General features: G+C 38.1%; 1 protein-coding gene across 1 annotated transcript in view; it reads right to left on the minus strand.

Moving 5' to 3' along the window:
- LOC149254062 (uncharacterized) overlaps positions 1 to 19912 on the minus strand; it is a 165477-nt gene that overhangs the window by 59883 nt on the left and 85682 nt on the right. Inside the window, 9 exon segments of the mRNA XM_089460063.1 lie at positions 4867 to 5206; positions 5315 to 5573; positions 5893 to 6088; positions 6235 to 6578; positions 6722 to 6796; positions 6918 to 7149; positions 7398 to 7751; positions 8901 to 9083; positions 10524 to 10630. Of these exon segments, the coding sequence (XP_089316189.1) occupies positions 4867 to 5206; positions 5315 to 5573; positions 5893 to 6088; positions 6235 to 6578; positions 6722 to 6796; positions 6918 to 7149; positions 7398 to 7751; positions 8901 to 9083; positions 10524 to 10630 (2090 nt within the window).

Here is a 19912-nt window from a genome sequence, read left to right on the forward strand (position 1 = left end):
AGGCTGACAAAGAAGGAAAGCAAAGCCTCCTTCCAATGAGATAAGGGTCAAATTCTTCCAGTGATGGGGTGAGATCATCTCACTATTTATTTTTTCCAATTTCTCTCTGTATCGAATAGCCAGTTGGGCTTCCAACAAATTGTACTCAGATTTACTATTGCATAACAATAAAACCCTCAGATTTGTTGCACTGTTTTCCCGCATTGGGTTTTTCTGGGGACTTTTGTCCAAAAATAACAATGTCATTGTGTTGTATCTATTTCCTGTTCAGTTTCTTGTTTCCGCTTATAAATTTAAATGGTGTAGGCTGCAGTTGTATTTACTTCGATATTTATAGTAGAACACCCTAAATAACTTGCATGGATTAACAAGTAGAAGAAGTAATATCAGTTTATTGCAGTAGTGATTCTGGTGGATTCTCGAATTTTCACACATTTCGGCGCCTTTTATCTTGTTCCATTGAGCATCTCCTCTTTTAGTGAAGATTGTCATAGTATATTGATTTAAGTATTTCATTGTTCAAATATCGTTGTAATTTGTCTCCAAGTGCTTAAGAAATTTAACAATCTCACTAAAGGTAATCACTCAGCCTGCATTTGTATCATATGATGAGCCCTGCATTTAAAGCATAAGCCTGTTTGAAAGACTCTTGGATCTGCTTTCTCATCTAGCTTATGAAGTCTAGACCCTCTTTAGTGGTCTAGTTTAAGTCATGTCATCATATATGTTATTGAGTCATGGGTATAGTTCTAAAAACATGATCAAGTACAAAAGGATCTCTTTCACCAAAGACATAGTCAAGAGTATGTACTACATCTAATAAAGGTCAACAAAAAGAAATGCTCACATAAGGAGTATAATGTTGTTGACTAGTCCAAGAAGCAAGTGAAGAAAAAATACTTTCTTAAGGAGTATAAGATTGCTAACTAAGAAGCAAGTGAAGAAGAAACGTTGACTAGTCCAAGAAGCAGGTGATGAAGAAAGTGCTCTCATGAGGAAGTACAAGGTTGTTATCTAAACAATTCAAGAAGAAGAAAATGAAGAAAGAGATCAAGCATGTGAAGAACACCATGGTCATAAAGAATCACTATCTGACAAGATACATTAAAGACATCTCACGAAAGAAGGCATAACAACTCTAACAAAGGAAGAAAAATATCAAAGGACCCTTAAGGTGCAGATGACTGCTTCAACTCTGCAAAGATGTCATGATGAATAAGCCATCCAACAAAAGCACAAAAGAGGTCTAAGAATTGAAGAGTTAAATTGTAATCTTGTTGTAGAGATAATTGATAAAATTAACCAAGAGCATTTTCCATTACATTTACTTTACTTGTCTCTTGAGGGTTTGAGTTTTCATATGCAAAGATATTCCAAAAGCAAGTATTGTAATCCTTTCAAACAAGTACTTTCTTTTCATGCTTCAAGTCTAATTGCATATTGATGCCTTGGTTTAGCACTTCCTTTCTTTTACATTTCCAAGTTAATTACTAATTTTTGGGTTTTGGCAAGATATGTTTCACATGTTTTGATTCATAAAGTTGATTATCTCAAAAGCATTTTGTATCTTACATATCTTGTGCTAACAATTCTTGTTTACATTTGAGGGTTACTTTGCTTTCTCTTTTGAGAGCATTACATTTTACTTTGAGCAAATTGTTGAGAAAATTCCTTATAAGGCACTGATTTTATGGTTTTTCTCATGTTAATGATTGGCATTGTTATTTCAATTTGCTCACATCATATTTGCTCATAAATCCTTAAAAGTAATCCATTTTCACTATAACACTCTCCTAGAAACTCACATCTTTTAACTTAACTTTTCATTAGGGCCCGCGCCCCTTAGCTAACCTATGAGATAGTTCAAACAGAGAGAGTCGGGATTAGTTTTACAGCCCCTTCTCTGAATTCCTTGCCACCGACCAAACCTTGTGGGGTTGAAGGCTTTTCTCACTAACTTGTAAGTAGGTGTAGGCGACAGGTGATAACAGGTATGAAGCTCGACCTCAATATAACACTTGATATACGCCTACAGCAGCACTCAATCACAGTGGTTGCCTGTTGCTCCTATTCGACCTCCTAAAGGAGACACATCAGACTTCAACGGTGCCCAAAATTACCCTTTAAGTACTGCAGTTGTCTCTCATAAGACTCGACCCTATGACAGAAGAGAACACACAACCAAACAATCCTTCGACCTCCTTAAAGGCCTCAAACACACATTCAAGCATGTTGATGTCTGTAAAATGAGGGAGAACACACCTCTATATATACAATTTGATGGGTGTCAATAGATGTAACCATTTGGGCTTGATGAGCCGACATAGAGGTGAAGCCGACCTTGATAATTTACATGTGAGAAAACATAAATTCAAAAACCCACTTCTCCTTATCCAAATTTGACAATCTTTAGGTAGATTTTGGTCCTCTCGAAAAGGGGAATTCAATGCCATAATTATCTTCTTCAAAAGACCTATCTACAGTGGAATTTGGACCTGGTTGCCAATTTTAACACTCCCTCTCAACTAGGGAGAATTCCACCTGACAATCCACCTGACAATTTATTAACATGACATCTTGTCATTATGTGCCATCTCTGCATCTTGTCCCAACTCTGCTGAACACTGATAAAGATAATGAAGAAGAATTTATCGAGAGTGAGTCACAAGGATACTATTCGTGGGGAACCGAGATGTCAACCGTCGATCGTAGGGAATAAGCATCCTACATGCGGGGAGAGGATGAAACACATGTTGATTTCTGGGTAGCATCAGATGTGCTCTAGCTCCGAAATTTTATGGAGGGGCTAGAACACATGAGATCTCCAAGACCCAAAAATCGTTTGGCGAAATTGCACCCAGATTGTATTTTATTACAATAATTAATATTTTATTGGGGTTCTTAAGTCTAAACTTAGGAAAATTAAAATATTAATGGTTATTAATGAAAATATGGGTGAGAAGCTTCTAAGAGACGAGGATCAAGTCTAATTTAATCTTAGTCGTTGATTAGAAATTAGATCACGACTGTTGATTTCTCAACAGGAAAAGTATAAAGGAAGGCTTGGGATCAATTGGAGGAAACACAGAGAGATTGAGGAAATCGATTTTCTAAGGTGCGTAGTTCTCAAGAGGGAAATTGATTGGGCAAATCTTGCAGCTGAGGGGTAGGGATAGTTCAGGAATACTGACAGAGAGGCGGAGAGAAGCTTGTGGAGGCAGCGCAGTAGCTAGGAGAGTTGACGTTGGGCCAGTCTGGGCCCATGCAGCCTTGACGCAAAGCCAGAAGATCCAGCACAGTGACAGAAAGTTGTGTTCCGCGTAGAGAGCCAGAACTACCAGAACTACAGGGAAAGCTGATGCAATGGGCATCAGATCTAACGCAGAGCCTTAGAGAGCTCCACTCAAGCCCACGCAGTTACCGCGAAGGAGCAACGCAGATGTAGCCGAGGCCAGCCAATTTTGTTGTTGAATCAACTCCCAGAGTTGTTGCACCAGTTTTCTCACCAGTGAAATGCATGGTAATGTTAAATTCTTAAAGTAAAAGGATGAAAATGAAAGATAAAGGATGTTTGAGAGTGGTTCCGGCCTCACTGGATTTCATATGGAGAAAGTGGAATTTTAGATCTCACTCAAAATCCAGTAGACTTAACAGTTTTTCAGGAATTCATGATTCGATGGATTGCAATGTTTCCATTGCATTTGGTCATGTACAAAGGTATGGAATTAGTATTTAATCAAGAGCACCAGCCCTCTGTGTACTTTAGAGTGACTTTTAGACTCATCAGTCCACTGTTTTTGAGTTTTAGTTATATCAATTTACTAGATATCAGTATCTATTATAGTTTATTTTGCTTAGTACTACTTAGATTCTAGAATGATGAATGATGAATTTTAATTTTAAATCAATTTAGAAACTAGAATGATGAAAGATAAATTTAATTTTTAAATCAATGTAGATTCTAGAATGGTGAATAATGAATGATGAATATGGATCAGAGTATTCCATTATTGAATCTCGTGGTCTATGGATGAATCATGTATATATTAGTAAGGATGATGAGTATGGATCAATGTATTTCTTTACTTAATTCAATTATGTATGTATCATTGTATTTATGCTTTCATTATTGAATATGAATTTGAAATATAGATATTAAAAAAGAAAAAAATATATATAAATATCGAGACGCAGTGTGGAAAAAGTCAGGATTAAATCCCCAAAATGCAATTTTTTTGGCTGGCCTATTTTTTGCCGACCTTTTTCCCAGGTGAAAAAGTTGGGATTAAATCGAAAAAGTCGGGATTAAATCTGGACTTTTTCCAAAAAATCGTGAATGAGGTAGTTTCGTTAACGATTTTTTACTTTTTTTTTTTTTAAGCATCGGTATTTTATTGAAAAAGTCAAGATTTTTTAAAAAATGAATATTCTTGTATATTTTTTATTTTGCCGACTTTTTCAAAAAACTCCAGACTTTAACGACTTTTTCAACTTCTAGACCCGTGCCGATTTAATCCCAACTTCGACTTTTTCCACATTTCCCCAACGTCTCCCCTTCCCCCCCCTAAATTTCCCTAAAATTTGAGAGTACTCCCACACGTCCCCATTGTGTGTCTCCCCGCACCCGGGTCTCCCCGTCCCGGAGTCTTGGTGGAACATTGCTGTAAAGTGTTGGCCATCATCACTAAACAATGATACTGCTGTTATATATGCTTTGATGTAATTTCCTTCAGATAAATTAAAATTTCAATCACTACTTAATTGTACAAATTTTTAATTAATCAATCAAGTAATTTCAAACAAGATACAACAATGATTGTGGGTAACTTATAAAACCCAATCTCCATTATCAAAGAAAGACATTACCTTTTGATATCACAAAACCATCATATTCAAGGTTAACACCATGGCCTGGTAATGCAAGGAGCAATGATTGATTTGTCTCAAGCTGCTCCATAAAAGCAGACCAGACAAGGTCTCCGTGCCCCTCTAACAAAGCTGCAAGGCATTCCATTGCTGAATCCCACAAAAGTCCAAACCGATTATGAAGAATACCAATCAGGCCATGCAATAAGAGTGTCTTGTATGAGTCTGGGATCTTTCCTGAACAGAGGTCCATCTGGATCTTAGAGATAATGACAGTTATTTGTCTGCTAGTACCAAGGGACAAAGAGGATGCTTCAATGGAAAACAGCTGCTGTATAACCTGTGGTTCCAAATAAAATGATAAGTCTGAAACTTACTCTCTTCAGCATTACCTGTTACCCTAAAATCATAAATAAATAAATAATTGAAACAGGATAACAACACATACCTTGCTGTAAGAATTGGAAAGATCATCACAAGATATCCCCCCTTCAACTTTCCTTTTCTTTTCTGGTCGTTCCATACTCTTGGCTTCAGGGATTGGAAAAGGTTCATAGTGGCTCAGAATTCTCAATGTTGAAAGCCTTAGCTTTTTGTCTGACATTCCCAAGTTATGGGAAAATAACATCAGAGCATCCAGAGCTTTATCGATCTTAAGTTCTGTATGGTATTCTTTATCACCGTTATTGAGTACTTCTGTTGACTCCCTGAATTCAAAAATAAGTCAATAAATGTTATAGTAATTATAAGAAAAATTGAAAACCTTGATTCCTCAGATTCAACCAGGAAAGGAATCACTAAATGGGAAATTGACAGAGAAGCTATTTAAATAAAGATGAATGACAACATTATGCTCAAGGACTTCTGTTGACTTGCTGAATTCAAAAATAAGTTAATAAATGTTACAGTAGTTATAAGAAAACTTCAAAACCTTGATTCCTCAGATTCAACCAGGAAAGGAATCACTAAATGAGAAATTGACAGAGAAGCTATCTAAATAAAGATAAATGATAACATTATGCTCACCCAAATATCATGTCCAAAAAGTCAGATACTGCACATAACACATGAGATGATAGCTTAAAATGTCTTGCAAAGCTTAGGTAGTCATTGAGATGCTGTGACAGCTGAGGAATGCACGCCTTTAGTAGCTTAGAGTGAGATGTCAATGCAGCTCCAATCATGCATTCCCACATTTTCCTGGAATGATCTTTAATTTTGTCTACAAGCCAAAAAGAGCCACGCACACTACCCACCAGTTAGAATATTCATTTACAAATAAATCTTCCAAAGACAACACAACTCCAAGAACAAAAAGACAGAATAATCATGAAAATTACAAAATAAGACAGAAAAGTATAGTATTACCCGTTTCTGTTATCAAAGCCTCACTTATAGCCAGTAAATAATCCCACACAATTGATGATTTTTCTTCGGAAGAAAAAATGTATGGATAACACTTCAATGCTCCCCAGACCAAAGCTGGTTGTGATGCTAAGTTATTTACCGGGGATAGATTTCCTTCATGAAACTTTCCACTCTTTATTTTTATTGTTGCATCCTCAATTATTTGCAAAACAAATGAACAAATATTTGATGTGTTTCCTCCCATGTTATGAAGGAACAGGGGATTTCTTTCTAGCTTCTCAAAATAGCTTATCAATAAAGAAAGGACATCCCCAGGAGACTCTTCAATGAAATTATCCAAGGCACTGGAAAAAAGCAGATTGACAAAATATTCTTTCAATAACCTTATCCTCGAGAAACTTCAAAATAAGATACGGTCATTAGTAGAAAATTTGCTGCCAAGGACTTTCAGAAGAAGATCTACTAGAACTGGAATAAAATAAAGTACCTTACAATATAAGGACAGAAAGGATATATTACACACACGTCCTGATCAATTAAGCCTCTGATGAGGGTAAATAAGCTGCAAATATAATATCATGATTTGAACTTCAGAACAATGCAATTGAGATAAGAATATGCAGAAGCCGGTCTAGAACAAAATTATAAGACAAATACTATCCTTACAAGATAATTATGCATACCTATCATTTTTTCTCTGAAACAATAAAGCCCACTGTGAAGCAACATTGGATATAGCCAGTGGACCAATACTTGCACTACCAACCCGTGCATGATTATGCACAAGACCAAGTAAGAGCCGATGTGTTTCAGACACAAGCAATGGTATTGAATCCTCCCGAGGAATCCTTGTCCACAAGGGGCTCATCAATAACTTGACTAGTTGCTCCGCGAGTATAAACAATGGCTTATAATCTTGATCATGTTCAAATTTTCAATTTCAAATATTATGTATCAGAAGTAGAAACAATCCCTTGAAGGCAGTACAAAAAATAATGACTCCATTTTCTAGTCAATAGAAAAAGAATTTGCAAAATCAATAGTAAGGATCAGAAGTGGATCCAACTGATACACATCATATTTTGCAAAAGAGCAAGCAAATAAAGTACGTTTGAAAAATATTGAGTGTCACAGCAAAAGGGTAGGCAGCGTTGTAATCTTACCACTAACTTTGTTTCCATTTTGAAATTCAAGTACAACATTAAGTAATGACAAGAGACGGCCAAGCTGCACAAAGTCTTCTCTCCTTTGGCTTTCTCCTATAACTGTTACTGCAAGTTTAGTAGGCATATCATTCTCATTTTCCATACATGTATCTAATGGGGCTTTAATTGTCATCGAGTGATGCATGATAGGCTCAGTTGTTGCATCAGCTACACCTTCCAAATTCATGTCAGGAAGCAAGCAAGACATTTCTTCAAGCAAACAATCCCAAAGCAATCCCAATTCTTCACGTTTAAGTTCCTTGCATAGTCGTTGAACAGTCCGCATTACCACCTCAACAATTGCATCATCTCCTGCAACATGCATACAAAGATGTTGAAGCTCCACCAAAAAACATCAGTATGACTCAATCTTATGAAAATACATTCACAAAAGAATGTGCATTTAAATATGTGGAGGTGCTCCCAAGTATGATTGTTAGAGATCTGCTCTTTTACAGAAGCGCGACCCTCTCACGCATTTCCATTGTTAGTGAAGTCTAAAACATATCTTTAATTTAAGCAATACAGAACAGATCACATTCAGAATTTCTGAGTTTACGACATATTTCTTTGCAGCCAGCAGGCAGTTTACAGTACTATGTTAACATCAGGTTAACCAGGTGTTTAAATGTAACTAGTGTCGGTCTTCATAATTGTATATGTGTCATGAATTCATGTAATAATTGTTGTATTTGTAAAAGGAAAATTATTTATTATAAAATGGCTTTCTTGCCCATTTATTGTGTGCTCTAGGGTCTTGTACAAAGTCAAATAGCAAAAGACATGATGTAATAGCCCTTGTGTTGCTCAAAAATCAAAGAAAGAAAAATATTATTGTAAAATGATGAGTTTAGAAGCCCACCAAAAGGTAAGTCGGCCTAAAAGAGGCCTAATCCACCCTCAAGAAGCATATATAAAGGAGAGCCTGTCGTCATTTGAATGACACACTCAGAAGCAAAATTTCTGAGTGAAGCGAGAAAAAGATTTCTGATCCAAGCAAGAAAGGGAGTTCTGACCCAAGTGAGGAAGAAGGAGCAAAATTTTTAGGAGGGCAACGAAGGAGAAAAAGGAAGAGAATCTCTGTTTCTATCAGCGCACACGTGTGACTTTACTGGAGGAAACTAGGGTTTCCTCAGATCTGTTTTGCAAAAATTCTGAGACTAAGAGGGGTTTCTTGCAATGAAAGAAATAATAACAGGACTTCCAGAATTGGGGGTGAGATGTGACATCACGGAAGAAGACGTCATGAAGTTGTTTGTGGTACCTCAATAAATGTTTTATCATCTCTAGCAAAGTTACTACTAGAAATATAATAGTATGGTTCAACACTTACCATAGGATTCAAAAAAATCGATTCATATCATTATGCACATGGGAGATAAATTAACCTATCATAATGTATAATGCTAAGAACAAAAAACACAAGAATCTAACTATCAATCCTATTCCAAAAGAGCATACCATGACACTTATTGGTAGAGATAGAGTAAGTAGATCTATCCAACAAAAGGCGAAGGGCTTGCTCTGCTCTCGAATGAAATTTTGATGCTGGACCCTTCAGAATGTGCCACAGTAAAGCACTACAGCCTGTTGTTTTCTCCTCTGAAGGCTCCATGACAATTTCTCCCATTATTTTTCGTATACCTGCTCATTTAGATAGACAATATCAGATATAAAAAAATATGGCTTATCAAGAAAAGATTGTAATACTAATAAACATCGAAAAGACTCATACGAATAACTAACAAATATATTTATTTAATATTCGGAAACATCGAAAATACTCATACAAATAACTAGCCAGAATATGCATATTGAAAACGAATTAGTAATACACAGGCATTACCTCAAAAGCTTGGACAAGAAAAGCCAAATATCAAAGACTAATATACCGACTGTGATGATAACAAACAAATACTGGCAAACTCAACCCAGTCAGAAAATTGTCACTATATCTTACAACTTCTGGACTGATTAACTTAACAGCAAAACTTCAATCATTACTATTCTACAAGGATAGTCCACATGTCTATACTAACAACTTTTGAGATTATTGGCAAAAGAAATCTTTGGATGCTTGTATTTCATTAATATATTAAAAACACTTCTCTTCTGCAGGCAATACTCATGCAGTATGCATATAAATCTAAGTTGCAGGAAAGGCCTAGTTTGGCCACATCCCAGTTCCCACAATGCCTGCAAACACTGAAACGGGTAAAAAATGCCTTGGAAACGCCACTGTCTGTACCATACACCATTTCCAAATTTGGAAATGTCATACGGTGCAGCCGATAGTGTTTCCAAGGCATTTCGGCCATTTCCAGTGATGTCTTGGGCACTTTTTCGGAAGTTTCTGAGCCCACCTAGGTGCCTGAGAGGTAAGAATGACTCATTGGAAAACATCTCCCTGTTCATGCAAATGACCTTTCAAGTCAAATTAGAGACAGGAAATTGAGATTTAATAAGTTTGTCACCTTGAATGTAAAAAGATTTAACATTACCATTAATTGTTTCAGGATGTTTGAGAGTGGTTCAAATCTCACTGAACTTTATATGGAGAAAGTAAAATTTCATATTCTATCATGTATGAGGGTACGGGATTGGGGATTGGCATTAGCCAATACCACAAGGCTATAGGATTTTGCATTATGCAATTATCTAAGAGAGCAAATACAGACACATGTCTCCTTCTAAAAAGTCATTTATGTGTATCATTCTTAATTTCTAGCTTATTTTATTGCAACATAATGTGTTATTTAAAAAACTAATATCCATATTTTTTGTATTTTTATATACTACGCTTCCCCCATGCACCTTGTTTTTGTTGGCTGGAGGGGAGGATGGTGCACATTTCCAGGTGTTCCTGTCTCAGAAACTTGTACATGTTTTATGCGACTTAAATATAAGCTAATGTTCCAGACTAAATTGCACTTTATCTATACTTGAACACAGTACCAAACAGTCAACATTGCTAACAAAATACCCACTTCGGCAAAGAAAGCACTCTGTTTGAAAATGGCATACCTGTCATGATTCATCCTAAAGGATAACCAGATTAATATAGCAAATTATCAAACAACATACCTTTTATAAGCTGCTTAACAGATGCATTTCGGAGCAAAAATGACACAGCCTCAGCCATAAACTCTTGCACATATTCTCGATGGTAGTACCGCAGCTGCTTTGTTATCCTTTAGATTGGGTGAAAACAAAGTTCAAATCAGTGCCAATAGCAGGACAAGATCAAGCATTTGACAGATTTTGATGCAAAATCTTACGCCTATTCTAGCATTCAAAAGTAACTGTAATGTTGTAGATAGCTAGAGAAAACCGAATATCCTAGTGCATTTCAGCTGAGAAAGGCTCAACAGACAAACAAACAGAAACTTGCATTCAGAAAAAACATAAACTCAAATTATCTGCTGTATGATTAATCCTCTGCACATGAAAAACCAAATAGAATGTGTTTCTAAATAGGTTGAAGTTAGAATAAGTTGCAATCATGTCAGCGAATATATTGCCAAGCGTCCAGAAACAAACTTATCAGCAATATGGGAAAACTTTAAAAAGAATACAAAATAGTCATTATTTTCCGCTGTTTAAACATCTAAAGCAACCCCTCCCCCTGCCTACACATCTCTTTCATGAACAAAGGTAACAATCACCAACCCATTTGTTCTCCATCCGCTAATTTCCATCTTTAAAATGACAGAAAAATCCCCCAAAATGATCTTCTGCATCAACCAATACTATCCATCATCTCATGATATTTTGCCGATATATCACAAGATTTTCTAAATATCATGATATATTCAAAATTTCAAAACTATTAGGATATATTAAGCTGATAATATTGCCACATTGGAAATCTTCCAGTATCAGTGATACTAAATATCGTGATATATTCAAAATTTGAAAACAATAACAATACATTGAGATGATAAAATCACCACCTTCAAATCTCACAATATCAGCAATATTATTGCAATATTTGCAACATCAATTCAATCCCTTGTCATAACCTGCTCATATCCTAAGTCACATGACATTGGGACCCCAAGAGACGGATACAAGTATCCAACCTAGGACATGTCGACCCCTGAAACGTGGCATGGGAACAAGTTATATATATATATATATAGTCAACGTTAATAGAATAGGACACTCGCCAGAAAATTGTCTGGTCTAACCAATTCTGGGGCCAGTATCATCCAATTCAGGGTTTCAAACTGGATATGGCTGATTCTGAAAGATGTATTATAGTGACTAGGGACCACTAAAAGTCAAATTAAAAATAATAATTAATTAGTAAAAGTAAAACCATGTAACCTAACCAGAGCGCCGTGTTACCACACAATCTAGCAGGCCCTAAGAAAGGAAACCCTATGGGACAAGGATGCTAGACCAAGTGATAACAATAGGACAATGACCCACAGTCAATGTCCCCTGCTCTTTACAAACTTTCACTGATGGGAGGAGTCCCGGTGGGAAGGGAATCACTTAGCGCAGGTAGATCAATGATTAGGTGTGATGTGATTCCAAAATGCCCATTCAAAGCAGAGACACAACAATGTCTCAATGCTTCAAAGCAGCTAAAACGCTCTCCAAGAAAGGCCTTGAGATAAGGAGTTCAAGACTTAGGGTTTTGAGATATGCAATGATAATAGGTATTCCTAAGATCAAGACTCTAGCTGATGAGGTAGGACCTTTCAAAGAAGCTCTATGAGATGTTTTAATAACTCTAAGAGGCTCTTTGCTCCTTTTGAGAGACCTAGGAAATACTTGCACTAGACCTAGGGTTTTATGAATAATCGTGAGAAGAAATACTTCCAAGGTACTCACTAGGTCAAGGCAAGGGAGGAGAAAGGGCTTCTTATGATTTATTCCAGTGAATACTAAGTTCATACAACCCTCAAAGAAGTCCCCAGGTGAGAGAGAAAGACCTAGGTTTTCCCTCTTGGAGTAACACCTAGGGCAAGAGATTTTATGGATGAAACTTGAGTGGATGCCCACCAATGTTATCAGAACCGAACCGGTCATCAAACCGGAAAACCTTGTGGACCGGGAACTAGTCGAAACCGGAAAAAAAAACCGGTTTACCAAAAACACATAAAATATTCATATTTTAAAGAAAAAACAAATATATTCATGTGCATCCATATGAATCCAAACCATTTATACACAAATATGCAGAAGTTCTCATTTATATAGCAAGTAATAGTGCATATAACCAAAATAGCACTCACTGCAAAACATTGTTGAACCAAAAATGATACAAACATCAAGAAGCAAGCTCTAAAAAGCCTTCATAGTCCAAAATAACATGATAGATCATAGTATTATACTACAAGCCACAGCGACATCAAATCAATAATCAAATCATCAATCATCATCAAAATCATCATTTGATTCTTGATCATCCTTCTCATCCTCAATTGAAGAATAAGTAGCATCCAAGTGTGCAATGGGATTATGGCTTGACTCGTATAGCCCTAAAGTCGCTATTGATGCTTCTGATATATCTGCCTTTGCATCCTACGGAGGTGGGTCCAAGTCCAACCAACAAAGGTCTTCATTGTCAAATGTTGGTGCTTGACTCTCCACAACCCATCCTGATGTTGGATCAAAGTCACCCAAGGCAATGTTGCTTGATTCAGGGGTTTTATTCAGCGGTTGGTTGCACCTCAACCTAAGGTTGTACTGAACAAAAACCATGTCATTCAACCGCTTCTACTCCAAACGGTTCTTCTTAGTGTGTATACGCTCAAACACACTCCAATTCCGCTTTAGGGCAAGCCTAGAGTAGCGTTAGAAACAAGTTCATACAACCCTCAAAGAAGTCCCAAGGTGAGAGAGAAATACCTAGGTTTTCCCTCTTGGAGTAACACCTAGGGCAAGAGATTTTACGAATGAAACTTGAGTGGATGCCAACCAATTTTATCAGAACCGAACTGGTCATCGAACTAGAAAACCTTGTGGACTGGGAACCAGTCGGAACTGGATCGGAACCAGAACCAAAGAAGAAAAAAACAGTTTACCAAAAACAAATAAAATATTCATATTTTAAAGAAAAAATAGATATATTCATGTGCATCCATATGAATCCAAACCATTAATAGACAAATATGCAGAAGTTATCATTTATATAGCAAGTAATAGTGCATATAACCAAAATAGCACTTAGTGCAAAACATCGTTGAACCAAAAATGATACAAACATCAAGAAGCAGGCTCTAAAAGGCCTTGATAGTCCAAAATAACATGATAGATCATAGTATTATACTACAGCCTACAATACTACAAGCTACAGCTACATCAAATCAATAATCAAATCATCAATCATCATCAAAATCATCATCTGATTCCTGATCATCCTTCTCAACGTCATTTGAAGAATAAGTAGCATCCAAGTGTGCAATGGGATTATGGCTTGACTCCCCTAGCCCTGAAGCTGCTACTGGTGCTTCTGATATATCTTCCTTTGCATCCTGTGGAAGTGGGTCCAATTCCAACCAAGAAAGTGCTTCATTGTCAAATCTTGGTGCTTGACTCTCCACAATCCATTCTGATGTTGGATCAAAGTCACCCAAGACAATGTTGCTTGATTCAGGGGTTTTATTCAGCGATTGGTTGCGCCTCAACCTAAGGTTGTACTGAACAAAAACCATGTCATTCAACCGCTTTTGCTCCAAACAGTTCCTCTTTTTAGTGTGTATACGCTCAAACACACTCCAATTCCGCTTTAGGGCAAGGCTAGAGTAGCGTTAGAAACTAGGAAAAATAATAAAAATAAAATAAATAAAAAATGTTTTTTTTATGCACAAGTTGCATATCCGCGAGCCTTGCGGACTGGAGGAACCGGCCTCCGAACCGGCCTTTTCCGGTTCGGAGGGCCGATTCGGACTCGTTTTGCCCCCAAACCGATCGGACTGGTTGGCTTTGCCAGAACTAGTTCAGTTCCGATAACATTGATGCCCACCAAACTTGGAGCATAGGTAGCCTAGACCCAAAGCTTGATGTTTGGGCCCTCAAATTACCGAAAAATCACATCCCTAAAATTTTGTTTCAAGCCTTAGATTTCAGCCCTACCTTTAGGGGACCGAAGTTTAGGAGGAGCAAATATGGAGAAAAAGGAATTTGATCACCAAAATCCTTGGACTAGTGCCCAGTCCATAAAAAGTCTTCCAAGGAGGCTCGAAATCAATGCCCTAGGTACCAACTTCAAACATTTACCCTCTTCAAGACATAATGGAGTTTCATGAAGAATCAAAGGCATTCATTGACTAGGAACATTCATTACATGCCTTGCATTGGATAATATATGCAATACTCTACTAGAAAAGCTTTCCAAACTTTATTTTCAACAATTAGGGCATAAATTTGCATATTCTAGAGCAGCAATTCCATACATTAAACATTTTCAAAGAAAAATTTCATCAACATTGCGTACTTACATGCAAGATATCCATCCATCATTCAAGAAGAAGCTCCAAAGAAGAAATGTGAATCACCTTCCACACATCAAAATGCATCAAAAGAGTCTCCAATAGCTCCAAAGAAAAAGTGAGTTATTTTCAAGAGAAAGAATCCAAGTGATGATGATGATTTCTCACAATTGAGGGTGAGTTCTATTTATATGATCCTCACTTAGTCGAATTAGCCTAATTAGCCCCCAAAACATTAAAATAATGGGCAAGAAACAAGCCTTGATCACAAGCCGACCAAGTAGCTTTCACAAATTATAAATTAACCATCCAAATGCTAGCCGAAATTGATGACATCATGACGATGTATGGTCGTTACAAGGCCACGTGGATTCCTCTTTGTTGATTTTTGGGTAGCATCGAACGTGCTCTAGCCCCGAAATTTTGTGATGGGGCTAGAACACATGAGAACTCCAAGACCCAAAAATCGTTTGGAGAAATTCCACCCGGATTGTATTTTATTAAAATAATTAATATTTTTAATGGGGTTCCTAAGTCTAAACTTAGGAAACTTAAAATATTAATGGGTATTAATGAAAATATGGGTGAGAAGCTTCTAAAGGACAAGGATCAAGTCTAATTTAATCATAGTTGTTGATTAGAGATTAGATCACAGACGTTGATATCTCAACAGGAAAAGCATAAAGGAAGACTTGAGAGTCATTTGGAGACACACCGCGCAAATACTCAGTAACCCGAGCGAAATCGATTCTCAAGGAGCAACAGTTCGATTTCAGAGGGAGAGTTACAAGGTGAAGTAAGGGGAGGGTATCAGCATCCGTCGGAGACTGAGGAGGAGGGGACGCAGTGCATCAGAGGGACAGCGCACAGGGAAAGCTCAGAGAGGCAACGCAGCAAGGGACGTAGACCTCACGCAATCCTCACGCAGAGATGACGCAGTGGAGGCTGGAGGGTCTCTTGGGCGTCAGAATTTCTCCAAAGGGTGGAGGAAAATTATCTCAGGTGTTTTCTCAGAGGTTTCTCTATGTTCTACAAATCATTCCTTGTAAAGAGATTGTTGCTGAAGAATAATAAATAAATCCTCACCTGTTGCACCGGTTTTCCCGCATTGGGCTTTTCCGGGGACTATTGTCCAAAAATAACTGTGTTGATGTGATTGATTCTTGTGCTTGTATTTCATTGTTCTTTTCTCTATGCTATTATGTGACAACTGCAGTAGAATTTACTTTGATGTTTACTGAAGGGTTTTGTAAATAACTTGTTGTGGAAAATAAGTAGGAGAAATAAATCAGTTACTGCAATAGAATTTCGTGTTAGAAATTTTCACATGGTAACAGAGCAGAGATCAGGCAACGGGGTTAGAGAATCTGCAATGAGTCGTGAACATGATGCTGGAGCAACAACACAAAAGGACTCACGCAATTCTCCCGGGAAAGAGGAAAGCACAAAGAATATAATGGATCACGACAATTTTGTGTTAACCTCCAGACTGGAAGAAGAAGTCGCTTTCTTTGCAAGTTTTGCTTCCACTAAGGTTTGGTATATTGATAGTGGCACTTCTGCACACATGACGGGAATACGAGAATGTTTCTCAAGCTATCAAGAAGAACAGATGAACTTCCAGATCACCATGGGAAATAAGTCAAAATGTACCCCCGTAGGAAGAGGCACTATAGTTTTTCAAACAGAAGCAGGGGATCGGCTTCGAGCTACCAATGTGCTGCATGTGCCTGGATTGGGGATGAACTTACTCTCTCTATCTCAGTTATAGAACAAGGGCTATGATGTTTACTTCGTTGGGAAGAAAGTATATGTCAAACATCCGAGTTGGAAGAAGGCCTAAATTGGAGTCAGAAGTAACAGACTGTATAAGTTACAGCTAGAATCTCCAATGGCAATGATAGGCAGCAGTGGTGAAAAAGATTTGAATGAACTATGAAACAGAAGGATGGGGCACTTACACCATGGGGCTCAAAGAATTCTCATAAGAACCGTCACAGGAGTTCCATAATTAAGTACCAAACGACACGATGTATGCAAACTCCCAGATCCTATTGACCTGCAAGACCAACTTGATCCTTTCCTTCCATGGATTGTAGTCAGACATCCCTTCCAACTTGTCCTCATACTTAAGACCAACCTGCAACTTCGACATTGTAGTGAGCCCTTCACCTACAATGTGACCACCTCCCTCTTAAGTTGTACTTCGTTGTGCATACTCTGATTTACTATCCCTCAAAGTAGCTCAGACACGCTCTGATACCATGTTGAATTTCCACGATCCTAGTGTCTAAGATAGAATCTTATGTTGATTTGGGGTAGCATCAGATGTGCTCTAGCCACGAAAATTGATGGAGAGGCTAAGGCACATGAGATATCCAATACCCAGAAAGGGTTTGCGCAGATTCTAAACAGTTTGGGAGATATTAAAATAATTAATATTTTTAATGGAGTCCCCAAGTCTAAACTTAGAGAAAATAAAATATTAATGTGTATTAATATAAAACTATGTTAGAATGGTCCAATAGTCATGGATCAAGCCAAGTCTAATCTTAGTCGTTGATTAGGGACTTAATCTCGGCCGTTGATTTGTCAACGAGAAAAGTATAAGAGGAGGCTTGAGGGTCACTTGGAGAACATACTAAGGGAGACCAATGAGTTCAATTTCTGGAGTGGGATTAGCTGAGAAATTGAATCAGTGGTCTGATGAGCAATCAGGAGGCAGCAAGTACAAAGCAGGGAGGCGGGATCAACCACTGGAGATCAGCGCTATGGCAGGAGAGGCAGACGCAAAGGCAGCAGAAGATTGCGCAGTCACTTGCTAGGCCTGCGTGAGTGAGGCAGAGAGGCCCAGCGCTAACGCAGAGGGCTTGAAAGCCACATAGAGATCAGTCGGGCTGACATTAGGATTGGAAAAGCACGAGAGAATTATTTCTCTTTGTGGGTAAGCCAGTTTGGCACCATGTTGTACAGAAGAATCGCTGAATAATAAAATCCTCCCTTGCTGCACCGATTTTCCCACATTGGGTTTTTCCGGGGACTGTTGTCCAAAATATCTAGGTCAATGTGTTAATGCTTGTGCATATGTTTTTTTTCTGTATTACGGTGTGATATCTGCAATAGTATTTATTTTAATGTTTATTAAAGTAATTTCATAAATAAATTATTGTGGAATAAGTAGGAAAAATAAATCAGTTGTTGTAGTGATAGAATTTTCACATGGTATCAGAGCAAGTAATCAGAGACAGAAAGAGAAAATCAGTTATGGGTCGAGAGCACGATGCAGAGGCATATAGATAGTGGAGCTTCGTGGCATATGACGGGAATCAAGGAGTGTTTCTCAAAATATCGAGAAGAGAAGATGAACTTTCAGATCACCGTGGGAACAAGGGAAAGTGTACTCTAGTAGGGAAGAGTACCATAGTTTTCCAAACAGAATCGGGAGAACAGTTCCGTGCTCCAAATGTACTGCATGTATCAAGATTCGGGATGAACTTACTTTCCGTGTCGCAACTACAAGGCAAGGGCTATGACGTCTACTTCATCAAGGAGAAGGTATACGTCAAACACCCGAGCTAGAAAAAGAAAGTGCAAATCGGGATCAAAAGTAATCGATTGTATAGATTGCAACTAGAATCACCAATGGCACTAATAGGCAGTCATGGAGACAGGGACTTGAACGAACTATGGCACAAAAGAATGGGTCACTTGCACCATGGAGCTCTGAGAATTCTCAGGAGCATTGTGACAGGAGTTCCGAATCTGAGTACGAAACGAGATGATGTATGCATGGGATGTGTTCTAGGAAAGTATGCCAAGGCAACATTTCCTAGGAACAAACACAGGGCCAAGAGTGTATTAGGATTGATACACTCTGATATCTGCGGACCTATGTCCATCAAAGCTCTCAGTGGTGTCGAGTATTTCCTTACCTTCATTGATGACCACTCAGGGAAAACTTGGATTTATTTTCTGAAAACCAAGGATGAGGTTTTTTGTCGACTCAAGTCGTTCAAGGCTCTAGTGGAGAATGTGATTGGGAAGAAAATAAAATTTTTGCACTCAGATAATGGTGGAGAATATGTCGATAAGGACTTAACTGATTTTTGCGCTAAGGAGAGCATCAGAAGAGAGTGGACAGCTCCATATATTCCGAAGCAGAATGGGATAGCAGAAAGAAAGAACAGGACAATTGTAGAAGCAACTACGGCCATGATGTATGATCAAGACATGCCAAAATTCCTGTGGGCAGAAGCATGCAACACAGCAGTCTATGTTGAGAACAGGACTCCTCATCGGGTAGTGGGCAAGATTACTATAGAGAAAGTCTTCACAGGGAAGACACCTGAAGTTAGTCATTTCAAGATATTTGGGAGTCTAGCATATTGCCGCATACCCAAAGAAAAGACGAAGAAGCTAGATCAGAGTGCAGAAAAGGGATATCTGGTTAGATATAGCGAGAACGCTAAGGAATACAGAATCTATGTTCTAGGGAGCAAGAAGGTGGTAGTACAACGAGATGTAAAGTTCATGGAGGACAAGGCTTTTAGAAGATCTCGCGAGATACCTTCCGAGGAGCAGTCGAAAGAGGAGCCATTAGTTAAGCCTCTTCAACCGACAGAAGTAAAGAATTCTTCCTCAGGACAGGAAGATTCTCAGGATGAGGAGGAGGAGTGAACAGAAGCACCTGCTAGCACAGGAAGAACTAGCAAGGAACTTCGTTAGATTCTACGAGATGCAGAGGACTTCATTGGTGTGCCAGGAAACAATAAGAGGGAGCGAAAACAGCTAGATAGATATCAGGCATTAGTAGCTCAGCATGGAGAGCCTGCTAGTTTCAAGGAGGCAGCGCAACATTAGGTTTGGCTAGATGCGATGGTAGAGGAATACAACTCCATAATGGTAAATGATGTCTGGGAGGTGGTGCCAAGACCTCAAGACAGATCAGTGGTAGGTTCAAGATGGATCTAGAAGATCAAATACGCTGCAGACAGCAGTGTTGAGAAATATAAGGACAGGTTTGTGGCT

Source organism: Pinus tabuliformis, chromosome 7, assembly GCF_031772625.1.
Source record: "Pinus tabuliformis cultivar Carrire ecotype Pingquan chromosome 7, CPIR1, whole genome shotgun sequence".
NCBI classification, from domain to species: Eukaryota; Viridiplantae; Streptophyta; class Pinopsida; order Pinales; family Pinaceae; genus Pinus; species Pinus tabuliformis.